Source organism: Ochotona curzoniae, unplaced genomic scaffold (genome assembly GCF_017591425.1).
Source record: "Ochotona curzoniae isolate NIBS_2020 unplaced genomic scaffold, NIBS_Ocur_1.0 contig_3498, whole genome shotgun sequence".
NCBI classification, from domain to species: Eukaryota; Metazoa; Chordata; class Mammalia; order Lagomorpha; family Ochotonidae; genus Ochotona; species Ochotona curzoniae.
In genome coordinates, this window is record NW_024465885.1 from 3,807,525 (window position 1) to 3,829,392 (window position 21,868).

The 21,868-nt window shown below is 44.0% G+C and overlaps 1 protein-coding gene across 1 annotated transcript in view; it reads right to left on the reverse strand.

The window, feature by feature from the left end:
- Window positions 1-21,571, reverse strand: part of PLCXD2 (phosphatidylinositol specific phospholipase C X domain containing 2) — a 47,138-nt gene extending 25,567 nt beyond the window's left edge. The window contains exon 1 of the mRNA XM_040980507.1: window positions 21,022-21,571. Within this exon, the coding sequence (XP_040836441.1) occupies window positions 21,022-21,184 (163 nt within the window). The 5' untranslated portion in view covers window positions 21,185-21,571. The remainder of the gene's footprint in view (window positions 1-21,021) is intronic.
- Between the last annotated feature and the right edge of the window lie 297 nt (window positions 21,572-21,868).

Here is a 21,868-nt window from a genome sequence, read left to right on the forward strand (position 1 = left end):
AAAAAAGGACCCTAAAAGATACATGAAACCAAGTCTTTGTTCCTGGCTCCAAGTGTTTGAGCCAGGTCAGTCAGATGACGTTAGCTACTAGAAGGTGTCTGTAGCCGTAAGAGCTCAAATAGAAGAAGACAGTGCAAGCAGCTGAAGAAAAAGCAATCCCACGCTGCCCTCGGAATGGATGTGTTTACAGCCATGGAAAGAGCACATGGGTTCCCATCTCTGAAAGGGGTTAAGAAGGGAAAACAGACCTCGCCTGGAATCAGCATCAGAATGGAGAGGCCGGCAAGGCAATAGCTCCTCTTCTGTCAAGCCATCTCTGACAGTTAAAGGTGAAAGCCTAAATGTCTAAGTTCGGCTGAGCATAGTCGAATATTTAATGTTTTGATTTAGGTTAGTCTCGAAGACCACCCTCATAGGATCTCTGAAGCAATCTGTCAACACCACCGTAAATACCGGATGTCTGAGGAGACAGCTGTGCTTACATTGATCTGAGCATCACACAGTGTATATACGCATTGGAACATCATTTGGTGCCACATAAACATGTACGACTTTGACATACCAGCTAAACATTTTCTAAGATCCATCAACAGCATATTTTGGAAAATGGGCTATGAGAACAGATCCAGTGTTTCAAACTTCTTGTCACTAAAAGTGCTTTTTATTTTAATGGACTGTGATTTTTAAGCACTTAAAACAACTGTTTGAATGTGCTGAATTGAAGGCAGTCAAAACATTTATATATTTTTCTAGTTTGGAGAGGCCACTAATTCTGGATTTTACAAATGACTGAACTATGTCTTGGGACTGGTGCTGTGTGGTGGATTAAGCAGTTGCTGTAATTACAATGCTGGCATCCCATATTGAAGTGCCAGCTTGAGTCCCAGCTACTACACTTCATATCAAGCTACCTGTTGATTTGTTGGGGAAGGCAGCAGATGACGTCATAAGTGCCTAAGCTCCTGCTACCCGCGTGGGAGACCCGGATGGAGTCCTTGCCTCCTGCCTTTGGCCTGGCCCAGACTGGGAGTGTCCAGTGGACAGAAAATCCCTCCGCCTCTCTGTCTCCTTTTCTCTATTGCTCTGCCTTCCAAATAAACAAATCTTTTAAAAAGTGGACATTCACAAAAACAACATGTTGAGTTTCTGGAACTCCTCACTGCCTCAGTACAAATGTTTAGTCTTGGACTCAGGGAGACACAAGTGAAATGCAAGGACACCTCTCTGGTCCTTCAGCAGGCAACAGCCTTGTCAGATTTTTCACCCTCTCCTGTCCAGCTCTAACTGCCTTTCACTTAGAGCATCTTCCTGACTCCAGGCTGGCAGCCCGTCAGGACTGTGAGCTCCCAGGTACAGCCATGTTGAAAGCACAGCAGCAAGCACTGACTAAAGGGCCCCGACCTCCAGAGAGGTTAAAACACTGCTGGGAGAAACTGCACACCTGGGACCAGATAGTGCAGGCTGTTCCCAGGGCCCCCTACCAAAATGGGTGGGATGTTAAAGAAGAAAACCCTACAATGCCAGAGTGAAGTCTTTATCTTGAATACTGACATGACATAAGAAAAATAAATTTTCATCCCCACTCTGCTCTAAACAGGCTGGATCTTGGTCACTGTGGTCTCCTGTATTTTCAAGGAACAACTGGAATATTCATCTCCAGTGCTAATGACTTGTGACACACTTGCAGCAAGCAAGTAGGGGGTGTGGTGTGCAAATGTGGCAGAGACTTGGAAAGAATTCTGGGGCTCAGCGAGGCAGGGGAGATAGGTTGGGTGGGAAGGGAGAACAGGGGGAGGAGGAAATTCCAGTGGTACACATCTGAGGAGAGAGACTCGGGAGAAGAGTCATACTTCCTGAGTCTTCAAAGCTGGGGTCCCATTTCATTTCTGCATTCTCCTTAAATGATGTTCAAGTCTTTTTAAAGGGACCATGTAAAGCCCTGTCATTAACTTGTCTGAAGCATGCATGAGGCACCACTACCCCTCCTGGCTCTGATTCACTATAGCCTGGACCACAGGCCCCAGACAGGGGCAGACCTAGCAGAGGCATGCAAAGGGGAGCAAATGGTCCAAACAGCACAAGAGGAATTTTCCCTCTAAGACAGACCCATTTCTCAACACTGCCATTAAAACTCTTCCATGAGGGCTAGCAATATGAGAGCAGGGAGGCACTATATGTAGATTTGGAGGGCATTCAAAGGAGAAAACTATAAAGATGCAAAGTAGAAAGTGGGAAAATGAAGCAAACACTAGGAGCAGAGTGTCCCACGAGCACACCCTCAACATAACTGGAACAGCCAACAAATGGATGGCTCAGTGCATCTGCACAAATAGAATTCCAAGACTGAGGCAGGGAATACCTTTTCATGAGTGAACTAAAGCTTACTGAGCACGCGGAGTCTGACCTAAACTCCTTGCCACCCAGAATTGTACCAATCATGTACAGTGCTGTGGACAGTGCCCAGAGGACTCACTGACTCCGGCTTGGCTCCTCTCCAGCCACAAAAGTGTCGCATCAGGAACTTGCACGGAACATGCATGGCTAAACCGTGGGTGTTGCATTTGCTTTAGCTAATAGTTGACTGGAAAGGGTGAGCATGTCCCTAGCACTTGGGGCGAGGCCCATGTATGCTCTCCCAGTGCAGAAATCTGCACAGAACTGCCAGTGATTGCTCTGCCTAGAACTTTAATTCACAGAATACAGTGCAGCCTGATTCTTCCTTTACTTTTCCCTAGTTACATAAGACAGAGGCAAAGATGACGTATTCCTTTCTCAGTTCCTTCTTCCGCATGTGTACGCTGCTGGACTGGCTCTCTCAGACTCCAGTAAGCTGATGGGAGACGCAGACCGAATGGCCAGACGCCACTGACATTTAAAGGTCAAGTCTCCTTGTACTGTAAATAACAATATCTCCCTCTCCCATGAACGACTAGCTGAGCTTTGAGAGTCACTGGAGGGAGGAGGGAACCCTGGAAAGCACGTTGGGTGAAAGGACTTAATTAACTGTAACTCTGCCAAACTTTCTGGCTCAGAGGGCTGGATTCATAAAGACACACAAAAAATTCAAATTGGAGCATGAATCCACAGCATTGTTTTTCACCTCTGTTCTCTATCAATCTGAATATGGCTAGCCTCTCAATACATGGAATCCTTTAAGGGAAGCGGATCAATGATAGAGTCCAGTTCCCCCATGTTTTCTTCCACAGAAGAGACTTTTTGAAGGACTGATGAATTCTTAGCGCCAGACAGTTGGTGGCTTCTCTGAATTTCCACCAATGGGACAGCCTCTTAGATTCAACCAGATTTCTCTACTTGAGAAACACATTGAGACTGGCTTTGTGGCACAGTGAGTTAAACCACTGCCTGCAACAGCATCACCTGACATGAGTGCCAGTTTGAGTCCTACCCACTCCACTTCTGATTCAACTGCCTGCCAGTTTACCTGGGAAGGTAGTATTTGGGTCCTTGCCTCCATCTTGGGGGAGATCTGGACGGAATTCCAGGTTCCTGGCTTCCGCCTAACCTACCCGGGCCATTGTGGCCATTGGTGGAGTGAATTATCTCTCCCTGCCTCTCTGTCCCTTTCACATAAATGATCTTTCAAAAATGAAAAAAAAAAAAAACAAACAACAAAGGAGTGTATTTAGCATGCAAATCTTTAAACATTATCTTTCTATTTCCTTTACTCCAGAGCTCAGGGAAAGCTTTTTTATCCAAAAACTACAGGTATCCAGAACACATTCTCTTTGTGTTGCCTAAACCGGACTTCCTTCCTCATTAACCAGTAGGTGGTCCCCAGTGGGGGCTCTCATCTGATAATAACTTAAACAACTACAATTTGTTGAGTGCTTCCCACCAAGTGCCACGCTGGGGATTTACTTTTGAGGTCTCATTTGATCTCTGCCGCAATCCTGCAGGGTGGTGGTTATGTACTCTGCTGTCACATATGAGGAACCTGAGACTCAGCCTGGCTTGCCAAGTAGCTCACAGCTACAAAGATTCCAAGGGTCTGTCTGGGACAGAACTCCAAGTGGGCCAGAACCAAATTCACAGATACTGCCAGGACGGCATTGCCTCTGTGTCAACGCAGATGAGCCACTGTTCATCACTTTCTGACACATGTGAGCGCAGGCTTTGTCTTCAAAGCTAACGTCTGGTGCTCATCGTGATGCAAGATGACTGATGGGGAGATTCAAGCTGTTTTAAATTTTGTCAAGACCTCTAAGAATTTCTACACAGAGACACATGAGGGCACTCTTTCTCCCAGCTGAAATGCTTTCTAATTCCATAGCTCAGAGCTTTGAGATCGACCCTGAATACTTTTGTGACCTTGGGTTTACTAGTTCATACTTGCAGTTCACTTTTTCCATTTATAAACTGGGGAGGTGGGTCTTTCCTACCTCAAGAGTTACAGGTGTGGTCCAGGTGTTCTGACATTGCAGGTTGTTCCACAGCTTTGGATGCCTGCACTCCATACTGGAATGCCAGTTCAAGGCCCACTGTTTCTCTCTTTTTTTTTTTTTTTTAACTTCCCTTCACCACATCACTCTGCCTTTCAAATAGATCTCTTTTATTTATTTTTTAAAGATGTATTTATTTTTATTGGAAAGACAAATATATAGAGAGAGAGGAGGGGGGAAAGAGAGAAATATCTTCGGTCTGATGATTCACTCCCCAAGTGAGCACAACGGCTGGTGCTGTGCTGATTCGAAGTCAGGAGCCAGGAACTCTTCCAGGTCTCCCACAAGGGTGCAGAGTCTTAAAGCATTGGGCCATCCTCAATTGCTTTCCCAAGCCACAAGCAGGGAACTAGGTGGGAACGGGGGATGCCAAGATTGGAACCAGTGCCCATATGGGATTCCGGCACATTCAAGATCAAGACTTTGGCTGTTAGGCCATGGCGCCAGACCCCAAATACATCCCTTTAAAAAAAATACGTGACTTTTAAAAAATACAGAATTGATTGAAATAACTAATGGTATTATTTAATGAAAATTAATTGTTGCAAGGAAATAATACATTTCTTTGATACTATGCTTACAGCAAAAGAAGTGCCTATAATACTTGCAAAAAGAAAATCATTTGCAAGACAGAGGTGATATTTATTTGTTTTTGGCTTGTCTAGAATTTCATCAAATTGCTGGAGCAATCTTTCCTCACAGAGTCACGGGGAACATCCTACTGTTTGCAGGCCTTGGGTTTGCACTGCATCGTTTGAAATCCCTGGCCAGTGGTTCACTTCTTATTTAGCGCTTACATAATGGCTCCCTTCACACCAAAGGTTGATGTGCAATTACTTTGTGTGGTATCTTTATGAAACTTATTGTGTGGATTTTGAGGGAAAAAAAATGTATTCATAGTCATGTCAGTTGACTGGATTTTATCCAGGGTAGGCTTTTGGTCAGATGGCTTTGACACCCTGAAGATTGACAGTGAGACAGGGAAGCTTCTCCCTGGGTCCCACCAAGGACAGGGAGGGGTCTTCCGCTTGGCTATGAAGGGCTGAGCCAGGGATGCAGGACTTCTCCATACGGGCGGTGGAGAAAAGAGGGTGAAAAAGCAGTCAGCAGCCATCTAACTTGATTTATGCCAAGTGATGGTTCTGAAGGAAATGGGTGCATGGAAACCCTTCCCTCCTCAACTCCCCAGCGGCAGATCGCTGGCCCTGTGGGGCTCAGAGCCGCTCAGGAGCTTCAGACTCTGAAGCTGCATCCTTCCGCCAAAGCCTTGCAGAGCAACTACTGCACAGACCACTGAAACCACTGCACTGCTCCCCCACAACCCCCAAGTCAATAAAACGCCTCCTAGATGACTGGTCTTGGGAAAAAAAAAGGCAACTTATTCAGACAGCACAGGTCAGCAGGCAGCCCTTCCCACAGGGCAGTCCTCAAGGGCACTCATGCATTAGACTGAGTTCTGGCAAGCAAATAGCCTCAGAAGAAAAGGGAACTACCCTTTATTACTGGCACCAGGGAAGTGAGAGTCCAACATGGGGTCAGTCTCCAACTCTACACTTGGCTTTTATTTAAACGCAACTAAATGAATTGGCATCCTAGTTTTTATAATTTTAGTATTGCTATCAGCTGTGGATTTTTTTGTTTGTTTGTTTTTCTGATTTTTTTTGCAATGTTTTTCACCTACCTGTGCCTCAATTTCTCAATGGCCTCAATTCTTAATGCCTCAATTTCAGTGGAGATGATAAAAGAACCTAAGATGTTGGGAGGATTAATAGGGTTTATGTAAGTCAGGTGGAATTACACTGCTCATCAAGTAAGTACTATATTAGTAAGCTGTTCTCTGTTATTATAAAACAAAGGATTTTTAAAACTTCGTGAAAATATATATTATGAAAAATTATACAGGAGTTTCAAAAATTTTTTGCACCAAAATAAATTTATCTTTTTTTAAAAGATTTATTTATTTCTTTTTTATTACAAAGTCAGATATACAGAGAGGAGGAGAGACAGAGAGGAAGATCTTCCATCCGATTATTCACTCCCCAAGTGGCTGCAACAGCTGGTGCTGCGCCGATCTGGAGCCGGGAACCAGGAACCTCTTCTGGGTCACCCACGTGGATGCAGGGTCCCAAAGCTTTGGGCCATCCTCGACTGCTTTCCCAGGCCACAAGCAGGGAGCTGGATGGGAAATGGAGCTGCCAGGATTAGAACCGGTACCCATATGGGATCCCGGTGCATTCAAGGCGAGGACTTTAACCACTAGGCCACACCACCGGGCCCAAATTTATCTGTAATTCCTTTTTTTTTTCATGAGGTACAAAAAAATATATTTGTTTTCACTTATTTGAAAGCGAGAATGTCCATCTACTGGCTCACTCCTAAAATGTTCACAACAGCTTGAAGGTGGCCAGGCCAAGCTCCAAGATCTACAATTCCATTTGGGTCCCCAGGAGGGCGGCAGGGACTCAAGTGCTTCAGTCAGTATGTGCTGCCTCCCAGGGTGACATTAGCAGGCAGTTGGATAGGAATCAGGAACTCTGATGAGGATGTAGGTGTCCCAGGAGGTGACTTTCTTGTTGTGCCACAATGCCACTCCCCATGAGCTCTCTGAATTACTCTCTTACATGCTTTTATTACAAAGCCTTGGGACACCTTGACATGCTTTTGCAAAATACGGCTGGAAGATTTTGTTTCACCCAAGATGTCACTGTCACTTGTCTCCTGCACATCCTAGTCTTCATTGAAGTCAGAAATACCTTCTTGTTCCGCTTGCATTTTTGGAGGATAGTTAAGATGCCATGTCTCCCTCCTCCTCCTTCTTTCCCTCTGTGCTTTCCATACGGTGCTTATTCTGAACAGACACCAGGTGCACAAAGGCGATGAAACACAGCTGTATGTGGCAGGGAGGCAGGGAGGCAGGGAGACTGCTCCATGGTGGACACTGTGTGCTATAATACAGGTGTGCCCTGAAGTCTTGCCAGAGCTGTTTCTTGCAGATTGGACTGGGTTTCAGGTGTGTGTTGGAAGGGAAGTGTTATGGTAAAGAAAGAGCTTGTTCAAAGATGGGAGTCATAAATGGTTAACATTTTCACTCAGGGTTTTATTCAGGTCCCAAACCGTCATTTAACATGCTCAGTGCAAAGCTGGAACCCTCGCTCCATCTGCCTTGTGCCTGTGTGTCCCCACTTCTCTTGGTTCTTTCTCCTGTCCCTCCTGCAGTTTGCTATAGCAGCTCTTTCTCTGTTGCCTGGAAGTAACTTCACTTTCTTCCCATCTCTAATCTGGCTTCCTGGCTTTCCTTGATTGGCCTCATCCTGACGTGCAGTTCCTATCCTTTCTATCAGAGTCACAGGCACCTCCTTTGGCACAGCTATTCCTGAGCTATTCCTTAACTTCTACCTGAAGTAGCTGCTGCTTTAAACAGGTGCCCAGCACAAGCAGCTAGTTCCTCTACCACGATGCCTGCTCAGGTTGTTCTGCCTAACTCCTATACATCTCTTGCAAGAAATACAAACAACATCTGTTCATTGAAAAACAAGTTTTGGGCCTGATGCGTTAGCCTAATAGCTAAAGTCCTTGCTTCATGCACTGGGATTCCATATGGGTGCCGGTTCTGATCCCAGCTGCTCCAGTTCCTGTCCAGCTCCCTGCTTGTGGCCTGGGAAAGCAGTTGAGGATGGCCCAAAGCCTTGGGACCCTCCACCCATGTGGAAGATACAGAAGAAGCTCCTGGCTCCTGGCTTTGGATTGGCTCAGCACTGGCTGTTGCAGCCACTTGGAAAGTGAATCAACATATAGAAGATCTTTCTCTCCGTCTCTCCTCCTTCTCCCTGTAAATATGACTTTCTGATAACAATCAATGTTTTAAAAAATGTTCTGCAGTATTTATGATGATGTTAAGACATATTCATGTTAGGTATTTAAATTGGATGGCTAATAACAGCTATATGTAAGTAATTCCTTTGTATTATGCTATATTATTATATTATTTAATATTATTCTATTATTTAATTCTTAAACAACATTTAGTGGTAAAGTAAAATTTAACCATATCCACAAAGGAATGGTCTTTGCCCTTGCACATGGGAAATAATCCTCCAAATCTTTGGAATAATATACCTAGTAAAAGCACCCCCTCCTTTTTTTCTTAAATAAAAAAGACCTGGGGCTACACTAAGAGGTGGTTTAAGGTAGGGGTTTTAAGCCAATGGAGGTGCTGAATACCAAGGAATGACTCAAAAAGATCCAATAGAGACTCTGGCCACCAAAGCTCAGGTGAAGTTTCCTGATTGGCAACACTTGTTGTGCACTGTCACACAACCACACCGGGTACCTCTCAGGGTCCATGACTTCATGGAGAGAGGGACTTTTCTAGTCTCTATGCATCTGTTTCCTTAGCTGGTTTTAATCTGTAGTCTTTCCTAGTCATAAGCAGCCGCCCTAAGCATAAAAGCATTCATTGAGTTCTTTGACCCAAGAAAGTGAATATAAATATAAGAATCTCCACATGTGTCGTTAAGGGTGGTCTTGTGCATTTTACTTCCTCTAACGCTGTGCTTGTGAAGGGAGACCTAAACTCATGTCCATTTTACAGAGGAGAAAACCAAGAGAGACAGACTTAAATCAAGGTCACATAGCTAGTAAGGTGGGGTTAGATGCAGTGTGTGATAATGGGAGAACCCTCCCCTTTGGATTCCTTCCCTATATTGCTTTCTTGGTGATTAAAGTTAAAAACAGAGATAAGATAAAAAACGTCAAGAGCAAACATAGCAACAAACATGTGTCCTTTAAATTCTGAAGATCTTTCGGGCAGTTTTCATAGAAAAAAATCTAAAAATTAATTTAATATGAACAGATCACAATTTTGCATGTTAATATATTTTGTTGGCATCAACTAAGAACATGTTAATTCCGTTATATATGAGAAGTGGGTCTTATGGTTATTGAAAATGACAAAAGATCTTTAAAAACCTCCAGTTCTTGGGAATAATTGTCCCTTGACTTTCCATGTTTTCCTTTGTACACGATCCAGCTCACCATCATTAGAATGAGTCATTTGGCTCTACCAAGCAGATTTAACTGCTCTTTCCTGAACACTTCAGGAAATTGGCATTGAATTCATACTTCATGAACTTGGGACACTGGGTGGTAATTGCCTTCCTATCTGTCTCTGCCTCCTGACTCTAAGTCTCAGAGGGCAGCCTGATGTCTCATTCCTGCCCATTTCTTTGCAGTTTGCTTCATTTGTAGGTACCGCACATGTGCTGTATAGAGAGAAGAGGCAAGCATGAATATCTGGATAAACAGATGCCCGAGGTTGGCAAATCTCAATCTCCTGATCCTCTTCCCCAATCTCCCTTTAGTCTACTCTCTTCATTAGTTCACTTTCTCTACCTTTTCACCCTTAGCATCTTTTTTATCCCCAGCTCCATTCATCTTCTTCCAATTTGCCCTTCTAGTTGAGTTATCTGGGACAATGAAGAGGAATGCATCAGAAACCATAGAGGAGGACAAAAATAAACCAGAAAGAATGACTAAAAGAGCCGCTATAACAGAATATTGTATTGAGCAATTTAAAAAGTCCCAGAGAGCCGATTCCTTGCAAATTATATCTACGCAAATTACCTTCTAATGACATCGGCTTGGGCCCTCTCATCTTGCATAGCTGAATTATAACCTCGGGAATAAAATGTAGCATTTGCAGAAAATTAAACAAGTTTAGAAAGGTTGAGGCATCTTGGGGATACGCAAAACATACCAACTTGAGTTCAAAATTCAAGACTGGGGGACCATTGAGTTGTCTCCCAAAGCAAAAATTACCACCTTTAACCTTCCTGCCACCTTAAAAGGATACTTTCTGATCAGAGTGATTATTTTCCCTGAGGCATGTAGGGAGGATGTTAATAATAATGATAAAACTGCCAGCAAAATCTGAGAGGGCCATGTGGCCAATTTAATATTTAATCAGTTGCCTCCTGAATTATTCGTAGTTATTCACAATGCAACAAAACAGCTGTGTAAGGCCAAACACTGGGAAACAGAGGCTGCTGATCAACTTCATCCTTTTTTATATGCGCTGAGAAGCCAAGGACCATCCCACCCTCTGAAGACAGAAGCTCAGCCAGGAATTAAGCTGCTCCGTGTTTGCCTCAGTGGGCTTCAAGGGTTAGCACTGGAGTCAATCAGAGGCCTCCAGGGTTCTTCTCAGACCTGAGGCCCTTTCAAAGGAAGCATCTGTATGTAAAACAGAGCCAGGTAGAGCTTCTCTGGTACAGGACTCTCCCTGGCAGTCCCCTGCACTGGCCCTGAGAGGTGTTCCTGGAGCACCAAATCTCCCCAGAACTACAGGGTACACATACATTCCACTGCCCAGTTAGTCCCCTGCATGGGAAGCATAGTTATAGCTCTCTACGTAAGGATGGGCATCTGCTTGAATAAGACACAGCAAAAATCATTCATGACAGAAACTTCTCTGTCCTGCTGCTTCCAACCACATGGCTCCTCTTTGAAGTAATCCATCACTAGGGACACTTGGCTGTCTCTTGATGAGTTCGAAGCTGAGCAGTCATATTTTAACTTTTGGTTTGTAACACAGAAGAATGAATCATGCCAGAACCATGATTAGAGGCAGGATGGAAACTCATTCTAAATATCCTACTACAACATCTTCCTGGTTTTTTAACCCTCTTGATGCAATCCATGATGCCGATGCGTACAGTAAACCATAGTTGATGACTGGTAAACTGATCCAAACAAAGTGTCCATGTTACAGCTGGTTTGTTGTTAGTGGGGAAGGCACTAAGAGCTGCTCCTTTCCCTTCTTACCCCTTCTCCCAGATATAGGAAGGAAAAAAAATGAAAGCAGTTGTCTCATCCACTTTCCCCATATCTCAACTCTTCCCACCCAAATCAGTGGTCCACATGGGCAAACATCCTTCTCAATAATCATCAAAAACAAAATAAGTTAAAAAAAAACATGGGGTGAGTATAAAGGAGCATACCCTTTCTGGGGACAGACCTCCTAAAAGAGGTAACTCAGTTGAAAGTTTCAAAACCTAGAAATAATGGATACAAGCTCTAAACAAACTAGGACTTTGGATATAACTGTAGCTGCGGGTGCCTCCCATTACTCTCCTTCTCAGGGCAGCATCACCTCTCATCCAGATGCATCAACAGCCTAACTGGTCCTCCAGGCTCCAATGCTACCACGTTCAGGTACATTTATGCATGCAGCCAGAGTGATCTCTCCAAAACAAAAAGTTGACATTTTTAGTCACCTGCTTAAAATCCTTTGCATGGGCCCAACATCATAGCCTTGTGGCTAAATCCTTGCATGAACCAGGATGCCCTATGGGAGTTGGTTCAAGTCTCGGCTACTCCACTTCCTAGCCAGCTCCCTTCTTATGGCCTGGGAAAGCAGTTGAGGATGGCCTAAAGCCTTGGGACCCTGCACCCACAAGGGAGACTGGGAAGAATCTCCTGGCTCCTGGCTATGGTTTGGCTCAGCTCTTGCCATTGCGTCCATTTGGGGAGTGAAACAGCGGATGGAAGACTTGACTTTCCTTCTCTGTGTAAATCTGACTTTCCAATAAAAGTAATAAATAATTTAAACAAAATCTTGCACTCCCACTAATGGAAAGTTAACTCGCTTTAACATGGTTTATTAGACACCAAAACATCTTCTCATTATACTGTCTGCTACACTATTTCTGGAAACTGTGGCACAACTGTAGCAACCCATTTTGGTTTGCTAAGGGGCCATTTCTTCTCTTCCAGGCCTCACCCATCTTGTTTTCATTCCTGGAACACTCCTACCCTGGCTCCCTCTTCTGAAGGCAAATCCTTACATATTCTTTAGACTTCATTATTTACGTCCTCTAGGAGGCCTCACTGGACTTCATGCCTTAAGATGTCCCAGGTGAATGTGTCTTTCTTTTAGCAGCGCCTGAACCTTCGTCACCATCCTATACCACATACTGTGTTCTGACTGCTTGATGAAATGTCCAGCTTCCCATTGAGATTGTAAGTTCTTGGAAGGCAGGGATCAAGGATACACTGGTTATCACTGAATCACCAATGCCTGGACTAAGTAAATTTTAATATATAGTGAAAGAAACAGCTGGGTTTCTCATATGACTTTTCATTTTCCCTTGCTGTTTTGGGTCTTTCACCAATTCCCTACCAAGTCTGCCTTCAGATAATATTCAATCATGGTGTGACGAATTAGACTCATCAGGATTGAGTTCCTGCTTGTTTTTTCCAGTCTCATCTCCATTATATTCTTTACATGAAATCCATGCTGACGACAGACAGCCCAGATGTCCTCAAGGTCACCAGCATCTCACAGCCCTCAGTCCTTGTGTAATGTAACCCTTTGCCCTCCACCTGCAACATGTGGCTATCTATTACATGCTCTTTATGACCTCACCCAAGGAACATTAATCTACCAAGCTTTCCTTCCTACTGCCAGCAGTGGCATTAGGAATTGGTTTTTTTAGACATGAGACAGCTGAACAGTACCCTATAGACATTTTAAGGTGGATAGCAGCCGATAGCGTATAAACCGAAATAGAAATGTCAATTAAGTAGTCACAGGATGTGGTTAAGAACTTGCATTTTCTAACATATCGGTCACTCAATACCATGTCAATTAACTCCATAATGTTTTAAACTGTTGTTGATGTTATGTTATGTTATGTTATGTTATGTTATGTTATGTTATGTTATGTTATGTTATGGCTTTTAATTGGTCGGACGATATTCTGCCAGCTCTGCTTTTAGACCAGAGATGGTCTTCCTAAGAAACCATTGTATTTATCTGGACAATAAGATGCTGGATTCCCTGCGTGGTACATGCTTGCAATGAAGGAGCATGACTGGATTTGAACTGTAATACTGCAATAAGGTGGAGTGATCCACCATGGGGGGAGGTTGTGGAGAGGGGTTGGGGGAACCTCAGAGCCTATGAAACGGTGTCATAAAATGAAATGTAATAATAATAAAAAAAAAAAGGGAATTGGTTTTCTAAAGTTATAGTTTCCTAGGCATTTTTCTGTATGGTCTTGGCTTTGTTCTGCAAGTACAAACTCATGAAACTCATGAGGGGCAGGTGGAAGAACCTTACTCACCCTGGTCATCATCCCATCTAATACAATACCTGACACAAAAGGGCACTCAATTTCAATCCACTTTTTTATAATATAAAAAAAATGTAAAAGTGGTAAAGTAGCATTGACTTTGTTTTCACACAAGTTAATTTAATGTAATCATATAATTCTCAGGAGGATCCACAAACAAGGGCAACTCCTGCAGGACAATAGCCTATGTGCACACCCAGGTGGATGGGTGGAAACGCTATTTTCGCTGCTACCTGTGTGGTGTGTGTATTTCTTTTGGGGAGGGGTGGGAGGCTGGGGGATGTGCAATCTGGCTTCATTTATACTCCAAGAGTATGGTTGTTTCTGATGTTATATAAGGCTTCAAATCATACATGTTCATATCATATTCATCTCAGTCTAACAGAGCATAGGAAGTTTTCAGTTTCCTGTTACTACAGGTTGCTGCACTCTAAGACAGTTGCATTGCAGGGCACAAATGGTTGCTGTTTTCCCTTTCGTTTGAATATTGTCAGATCTATCTAGGAAAAGAAATTACAGATAGGCTGTTCTCTGAGAAAAGTACTTTATAGTTGCCAGCTCAAGAATAATTAGAGTTTATAAAAGACCTCTTAGAATCTTAGAAAATGTTAGCTTCTTCAAAGACAGGGAATTATGAAGACTGTTTCACAGAAGACACAGCCTACATGTAAACCTCTTTGTAATGCAGACCTCTGTAGCCCAGTGCATTTTACCTTGGAGTTATCTAGAGATCCACAGCAATATTTCTGTGCACATCTACACATGTGATTGTCAATATAATCTAAGTTCCCATTCATGTTTCACCACACAGTTGAGGGACTGCCAGGGTTCCTCCTGCTCAACCATGTATGCAGTAAGCACCCAAACTGATTTCATTACGCTCTCCTCCACCTTGTTCTTGATGTGTGTTCTAATTCTTTTCTTACATAGAGCCATGCCCAGCCATTAAAAACATCTATTAATAACTCTTCCTCTGCAGACCTAGGTTGAAACTCTAATTAGAGTTAGTCAGTGTCTGCACAGTGGTTTGCAATCTTCCCCAAGGCAGGTTATAGGATGATAAAGCATCACACTCACATTGTCTGTGGGGTATGTGTGCTCCTAGGTTCCCAGTGGCTTGAGGGAAAGATGAGGAAGACAACTCGTGACATTCAGTGAGGTCAGATTGGATCAGGTACTGGGAACCAAATACTCAGTTTCAGAAGCCTGGCTAGTCAAGGAGCATGAAGGTGCAAGCCTCACGCTTAGAGGATCTGAAATGTTAGCAGCCAGGCATTACAGTGTATGCACGAGGATGGACAATAGCAGACACTGGGATTTAGGCCCCTTGTAGGTAAATCTTAGGTCATAGCTCTGTGTGTGTGTGTGTGTGTGTGTGTATCCTGCACAATTGGTGGTGAACTTGTGTTTATGGGGTGAATGTATGCGTTTGGAGGAAAGACGAAATGATTCTAACAGCTGAGAAAAGAGTAATAAAAATATGTACAAGGATTTGTTTACAGGAAGGAGTTTTGTAATATTTGCCCTATTGAGCCAGGGCCAAAATGATTAGATAAGATAGCAAGTGTTGGAGAAATGAAGAGAGCTGATACGGCCCTGTTATAGAGGGTTGTGTTCTTCCCAGAAGCTTTTTGCGTCCAGAGATGACAAAGTCTGACAGATGTATTTAGGATGGGTCGATGGGACAGGAAGGAGAACTGAAGAAGATGTGCTGGCTCCCTAGAAGAGCAGCCGCACGTTGCACTTCAGACACTCTTGGTGCTGTCATCCTATACTCCTCTGTCTATCCTGGCCTTAACTCTGCAGCTCCCCCGGAAGGTGGCCATCCAAGTCACCCTAATCTGATCAGCCAGAGAACACTGAGTTGCATGCATTAATTGGATAGTCAGCTCCTTAACTAGATTGTAAATTATCTCAGGGAACGGATGGCATCTTATACTTCCTTTCTGTTCTCTGTTCCAAGTAAGGAATTTTAATAATCCACTGTTGTGATTGATTGAAACTCACAATGACAAAAATGCTAATTATATAATGATTATTTTATACCAAAAGTATTCTATATGAGTTAAATATCACATTAAGCAAGTGAAATAATATGATTTTTATCTCCGTTCTATAGGAAAGGACATTGAGTCACACAGAGGTTGAGTGACCTCAGAATAGATTCCAATCCAGGCAGTCTAGTCATTGCATCCACATTCTTAACTGACCCATGACATAATCCTACTTCTGCAGAGATGACTTCTGAAATCTTGGGGGTTTTTGTTTGAACTGGTAAGGGTTGGTGGACTAGGAAAGGGTTTACCTTATTAGGACAGAAGCCCACTAAAATGAGAACCACACTCATAGTTTGTTTATTCTTCACATTGTCCACTCATAGGGAAAAGTGATTAAAAATAACAAAAATAAGTATTCCTATTCAAGAGATCATTGTGGTCTCATATGATTTTTTTTTTCTTGAGTAAATTCTGGTAGGTTTAGTTTTTTATTTTATTTTCTCACAGTCTTAAATTCTGTAGAACAGGTGAGTTCTAGGGTCAACTCATGGTTCCTGCTCTCTTCAAAGTACAGCCATCCCTATCGTCTTGTTACACAATCCATCTGCCCTTAGTTGAGGTGATCTCTGAATCTCCCATATACACCAGATCTGGTGCACCTTCCTAAAGCAAGATTTGAGCAATATTCCCTTCATCCTGTCCCCCACCCCAGGTGATTCTATCTTTATGTCATATGAGAGTGGGGCTCCAGGGAGAAGGATTATAGGAATCACCAAGAAGGGCCACAGGAAAAAAGGATCTGAAAATGATAGAAAGGAGGAGGATGACCACCAGCAATTGAAGAACAGAGTCCAGCGTTGGCCTTGAGAGCAGTAAGGATCCCTGAAGAAAGGGAGAGCTGGCCTTGGAAAAGGAGGGCAGGGCACAGGTCAGGTGGGTGCAAGGCAACACCAGAAGCTCATAGCTGACCAGAGGCCAGACACGATACTAGCAACAGGATGCTCTCTGCAACAGGCATTCTGCTTCTGACTCTCGCAACCTTTTCACTTGGCCTTATCATTCTTAGGCAGAGTAGCAGTGAACCTTGTTATGGCTTTAAGAATTTTATGCACAGTGTTAGGGCAGAGTTTGGAAAAATCTTTGTAAGGCTTTATGTAGCCCTTTAGGGAAGTTGAACCCCTATTCAGGATCTGATCACAATGGAAAATGATGGTGACCGCCAGCCACTTTTCCAGCACTTTTACTCAGCAGTTCCATGTATTAAATTATTTACTCAGCTCTCATCAGTGACTGAGCTGCTGCTTCTACCATGATTTAGGGTTATAAAGGGGAAATAAGCCATGTTCTCTGCCTATAACTTGCTTAGAGATTATGGGAAAGGCATTCACTTGAAAATAAAGATGTGTTAAAAAGTGCCATAAAGATAATAACAAGTGCTATAAAGTTACTAACAAGTGATTTGGAAGGGCAGGAGTGGGCCTCTTCTAGACGTTTCACACATACAATCTTATTCTTCAGCACAATTTATTTGACCTGGAAAGCTTCTTTCTCAGTCCTGAACCCCAAGCTACATCCTGTAAAATCTTGATCATCATAAAATTCCTAGGTCAAATGATATTTTCTCAAAAAAGTAGTTTCTAATCCTGAACATTGGAATTAATCTTCCCATCTGTGTGCTTCTGTAACACCATTATTTATATCTCTATTTTAACACTTATCTCAGGTTTTTAGAAAATGTCTATAGCGAAGGCATATATATGTGTATATATATATATAACATTTATATATGTAGATATAAATACCTTCACCATCGACAGCTTTACATATGGGTGTGCGTCTTTCACGAGTGATCTTCAACAGTTTCATGGAAAAATACATATTATGAAAAAATTAAGCATAGGTTTTTAATTATATTTGTCTCATGAACTTTTTGAAGTGCCTTCATGTAGACACGCACATTCATCACTGGATTTTCAGCTTCTTGACAGTTTGGTTGATGATTGACTCATTTTGAGTCCTCCCACGGGCGTGAGCCTTGAGGTTTCTTAAAAAGCACCCAAGATCTGATCAAATGAAAGTCCATCAAGAGCAACTCATCTAGCTCGTTTCATGATGCCAAAATGCAGGGACCCTGCCTATCCTGGCGATTTTGAATCCTTGTCTGTAACAGTCAAAAATAATTTCTTGCTTTATGAAGGATAACAGAAATAGCCTTTAAACCTAAAGTGACCCACATCATCAATTCCATCACTTCTTGCTTTTGGAAAAAGAACAGACAAAAATCAAAGAAAAACAAAAACAAAAACAAAAGCAAAAAAAAAAAAAAAAAGCAAAAACCAACCAACACCACCACCAAAAAAAAATCCTTAAATTAACTCGGAAAGGATCACATATTTCATTTAATCCAATGTCGTAATACAAATTAAGAAACTAAATCCTGAGAAATCCAAACCTTCAATATCACAGATCCTATACACCCACCCATCCACCTCCCCCCACAGAATGCAGTATATTTTATTGAAATCTATTTCTCTTCTCAGTCCAATTGTCCATAGAGCACATCATGTTTTTATTAACACTGATGAAAATGTTTGCATAGTTTGATGCTTTAGTTTGAAGCTCTTACTTGTCTAATACCCAAATTCCTTACCCTTTGAAAATCAAGCGATTCTTTTCAGTTGTTAATTAGAGTTATTCTGAAGTTGTTCTTAAGATATTTCAGTATGTTTGAGTGACACTGACCATTAGCAGGTGCTTTTAACAGCTATGCAAAGTAAACAAATACATCCAGCTCTGCTGAGAGGTACATGTCCACACGTGTTCTCTTCCATCACAATGCAGGCAAATGTAGCAGGTGCACTCAAATATGACAGCTTGGTCCATCTCAGTTCTGCTCTTATTGCAAGAACCCCTGCCTTCTCCCTGCCTTTCCCCTACCCCATATCACCATTTCCCCACCCTCTTCCTGATAGACTGGACCTAGTTTAACAGGTGCTTCTGACTTGGCACCTATTGACACCCCTGATTGGGAACACAACAGTCTCACAGTAGACAGCAGCACTAGATATGAATATATGCTTACTGGGTTCTATGTATAGCTATATCCTTGCACAGAACTGCAACATATACATACTTCACTCAGGAACACAATATCTATCTCTTGTCACAGTGGTGTATACAATGATACATACTCATTCGCAGACCACTTGGTTTTCAAAATTTCTCCATTCCCTGCACAGAAACATCTTTAAAATCTGCTCTTCAGTTAAAAATTGCCTCTGTTGTTCTGTACTTCCCAAGGCCACCTCAAGGGCATAAGGACAGTGAAGGGTTTTGAAGCTACAGGGGGTGGGGCTTAAACGCTGAGTCTGCTACTCAGGATTGGCGAGGTCTTGAGAAAAGTGCTTACCCTCTCTGAACAATAATTTCCTTATTCCTAGATTGAGAATGTTACTAGCTACTTTATGGAAGTGTCAGAATCTGAAGTAATGCATGCCAGTGATGAATGATAGTGGTTGCTGCATGGTAGCATTCAGTAAAATAATAGCTATTATGAAGATGAAGGACAAGGGGGAAGAAGGAAGAGAGGAAGGGGAAGACAGCTGCTCAGTTCTACTTCCTGAAAGCCTTCTGCAATCAGGATGTCTCAGCAAGGACAGGCAGAATTTGACTGCAAGCCTTTCTCTGCAGAACATTAAGCTCAAGGTAAAGGAAAATGAACTGGCAGAGCACAGTGTCTGAATGGCTAGCACTTCATAAGTCATGTTCTTGCCTTGAGCCTACACATTGGAGAACATACCCTTGACCTTCCTACCACTGAGAAAAGGGCAATATCAACGTAATGAATGAGGAGTCCATCTTATGAGGAGTCAATCCCACATGTCCTCCTTTTGCAGAATAAATCCATGCAGCTAGATGTACACACTCTTGCAGTCCCGACAGAACCTAATTCAAGACTTTCCAGTTAAACTACTGGGCCCCAACTACTTGCTGCCCTGCAGTCCTCTCCACCCTCTGGCAATTGTAGCAGCTGTAAAGATATGGAGATATCCTAGAAAGCACAGAGCAAATGTCCATCTCCTTTCTAGTCAGAGTCAGGGCACACAGCCAAGCTCCATGGTGTAAGCCATCCAAGTAAAAAAAAGAAAAAAAAAAAAAAAAAGGAGGCCCTAACATGCCTCGGATGTGCCTGGGATGATGAGGCTATTTACAGCCTGCCTAGGATGCCATTCTGTTTGTAAACACATAGTACTTGCTGGCCACATTCCACGACAAAAGGCAAATGACTAATGTTGAACGTGGCCCATGCATCACTTCAGTGATGACTCCACAGGCGTCGATTAAACATGGAAAAGACCTGTGCTAGTGCATGAGTATCTGGCATATGCCAAGGAGCTGCTGCCAACGGCTGACAGAACAGCTGTGCCTGTAGCTATAAAGAAATCCAGCAGGTTTCTCCTTGCTCAAAAGCAACAAGGGCCCATGAGGACAATGAACCTGGACGACCCCCAGGAGAAGGCGAGGGAGGAAAGCCTGCATTCCTCTTCATCTTCCTTTCCTACATAGAAAGCAAAGACTGGGGTGGCATGAGGTCATCTGCCAGGCAGCAGCAGGCAGTCTGTCTGGCAGTCTACCAGTGCACTTTGTTAGGTGTCCGAGTGGGCAGGAGCACTGGGTGCCTTCCAAGTCCTGGCATCGGACGACTCTGCTCCATCTGTACCTGGAAACCACACCAACAACCCCCGGAGCTGAAGGAAGAGGGTACTTTGTGACAAACTGGCATAAACCTCTCAGCTGAGAGGCTGTAGAGCTGGAGTACCCTTCCCAAGGCTGCAGCTCTAGACCCGTCAGGCAGACACCTGTGTATATATAGACAAAGCTTCAAACACTCCCACTTCATCACACCTAATGACTGCCTGTGAGGACAGCCTGCATTCTCTATTTTTGGAATTTTTGGCAACAAAAAAAATGTAGGTCTTTATCTTCACCCCCTCATCCTAACCCTAGCTTACCTGCTTGTTGTTTCAACACACAAGGTCAGATACATCAGAAAGGCAACATATTCCAGCTTTAACTTAGATGCACGTTTAAAATTGCAATGACCTCCCACCTCTCCTTTTTGAAGCAGTCAAGTCAGCACACTCCTCACATATCTTGACTCAGACATGAAGAAGGTTACCAACCACAGAATGAGGCCAGCAAGTCTAAACCACCCAAACAAACAAAACAATGGTGCGTCCATTCTCAGGGTCCCCTTTGCCAACGATGCTGCTTCAGTGCTAAGTTTCTGCTTTAGACATGAAAAGGGGAGGCCACTGACAGTTGGTTTTTTCCCCCCTTTTCTGAGCACAATAGAAAAGCAACCCAACCCACCAGCAACACTAATATGGCAGAATTAAATTAGGTGAAACAAGTAGAACAGGAGAATACCTGGGATCGCCAGATGGGAAAGGGGGACTTGGTGGAGATGAGCAGGGAGAGAGGCCATCCAGTCGGCATTGCAGACCTCCACAGCTGTCTTTGTCCCGCTGGAGTTGGGCGAGCAGATAGTCCCCATCCTGAGTTTCCTCCGAGCCTTCCTAACTGCCAGCATCCCTCTGGTCAACGACTCGGTCAGGCTCAGCCCCGGGCCACTCACTCAGTGATCATCACTGCCCGGATTCTGTCGATATTTCAGGGCCACCTTTGTCACGCCAGGCTTTTCACGGTGCCTTTCTGGCTAAGAAATGAGTGGGGGCCGAGAGGTGATTCCCTACCTACCCCAGGCACCCGCAGTCCCCACCCTCTTTCCTGGCCCAGCCTCTCTTAATCGGCTCAGTCCCAGCTCCGTTAAACTTCTTAGTTTTGCCTTCTGCGACCGGGAGACGGCAGGCCCCTGAGAGAAATCTTACAGCAGCCGCACTTCCGAGGAGCAGCCACGCCCGCTGCTACTCACACCACAGGTGCCCGCGCAGCACACAGACATGCCCCTGGGTCTGCGCACGTGTGCGCGCCCGAGCGCTCCAGCTCCAGCCTCACTGGGGCTTCCGTGGAGGACACCGGGGTGGTCCATAAGCTGGGCCCGCCTGCGGCTCGCCGCCCGCCCCCCCCGTCCTCCCAGCCCCGACGCCCCCTGCCCGGCGGCTTTCTGCAAGACCCAGCAACGCTGCCGGCGGCGCCCCGACTCGCGGCAGCCCCGCCCGCACTGCCAGGCAGATTTGCCGAGCTGGGAGGCCGGTGATTGGCCGCGGGCGGAGCGCGCGCGGATTGGCTGGCCTCCCCGGGGTGTCCGGCTCCC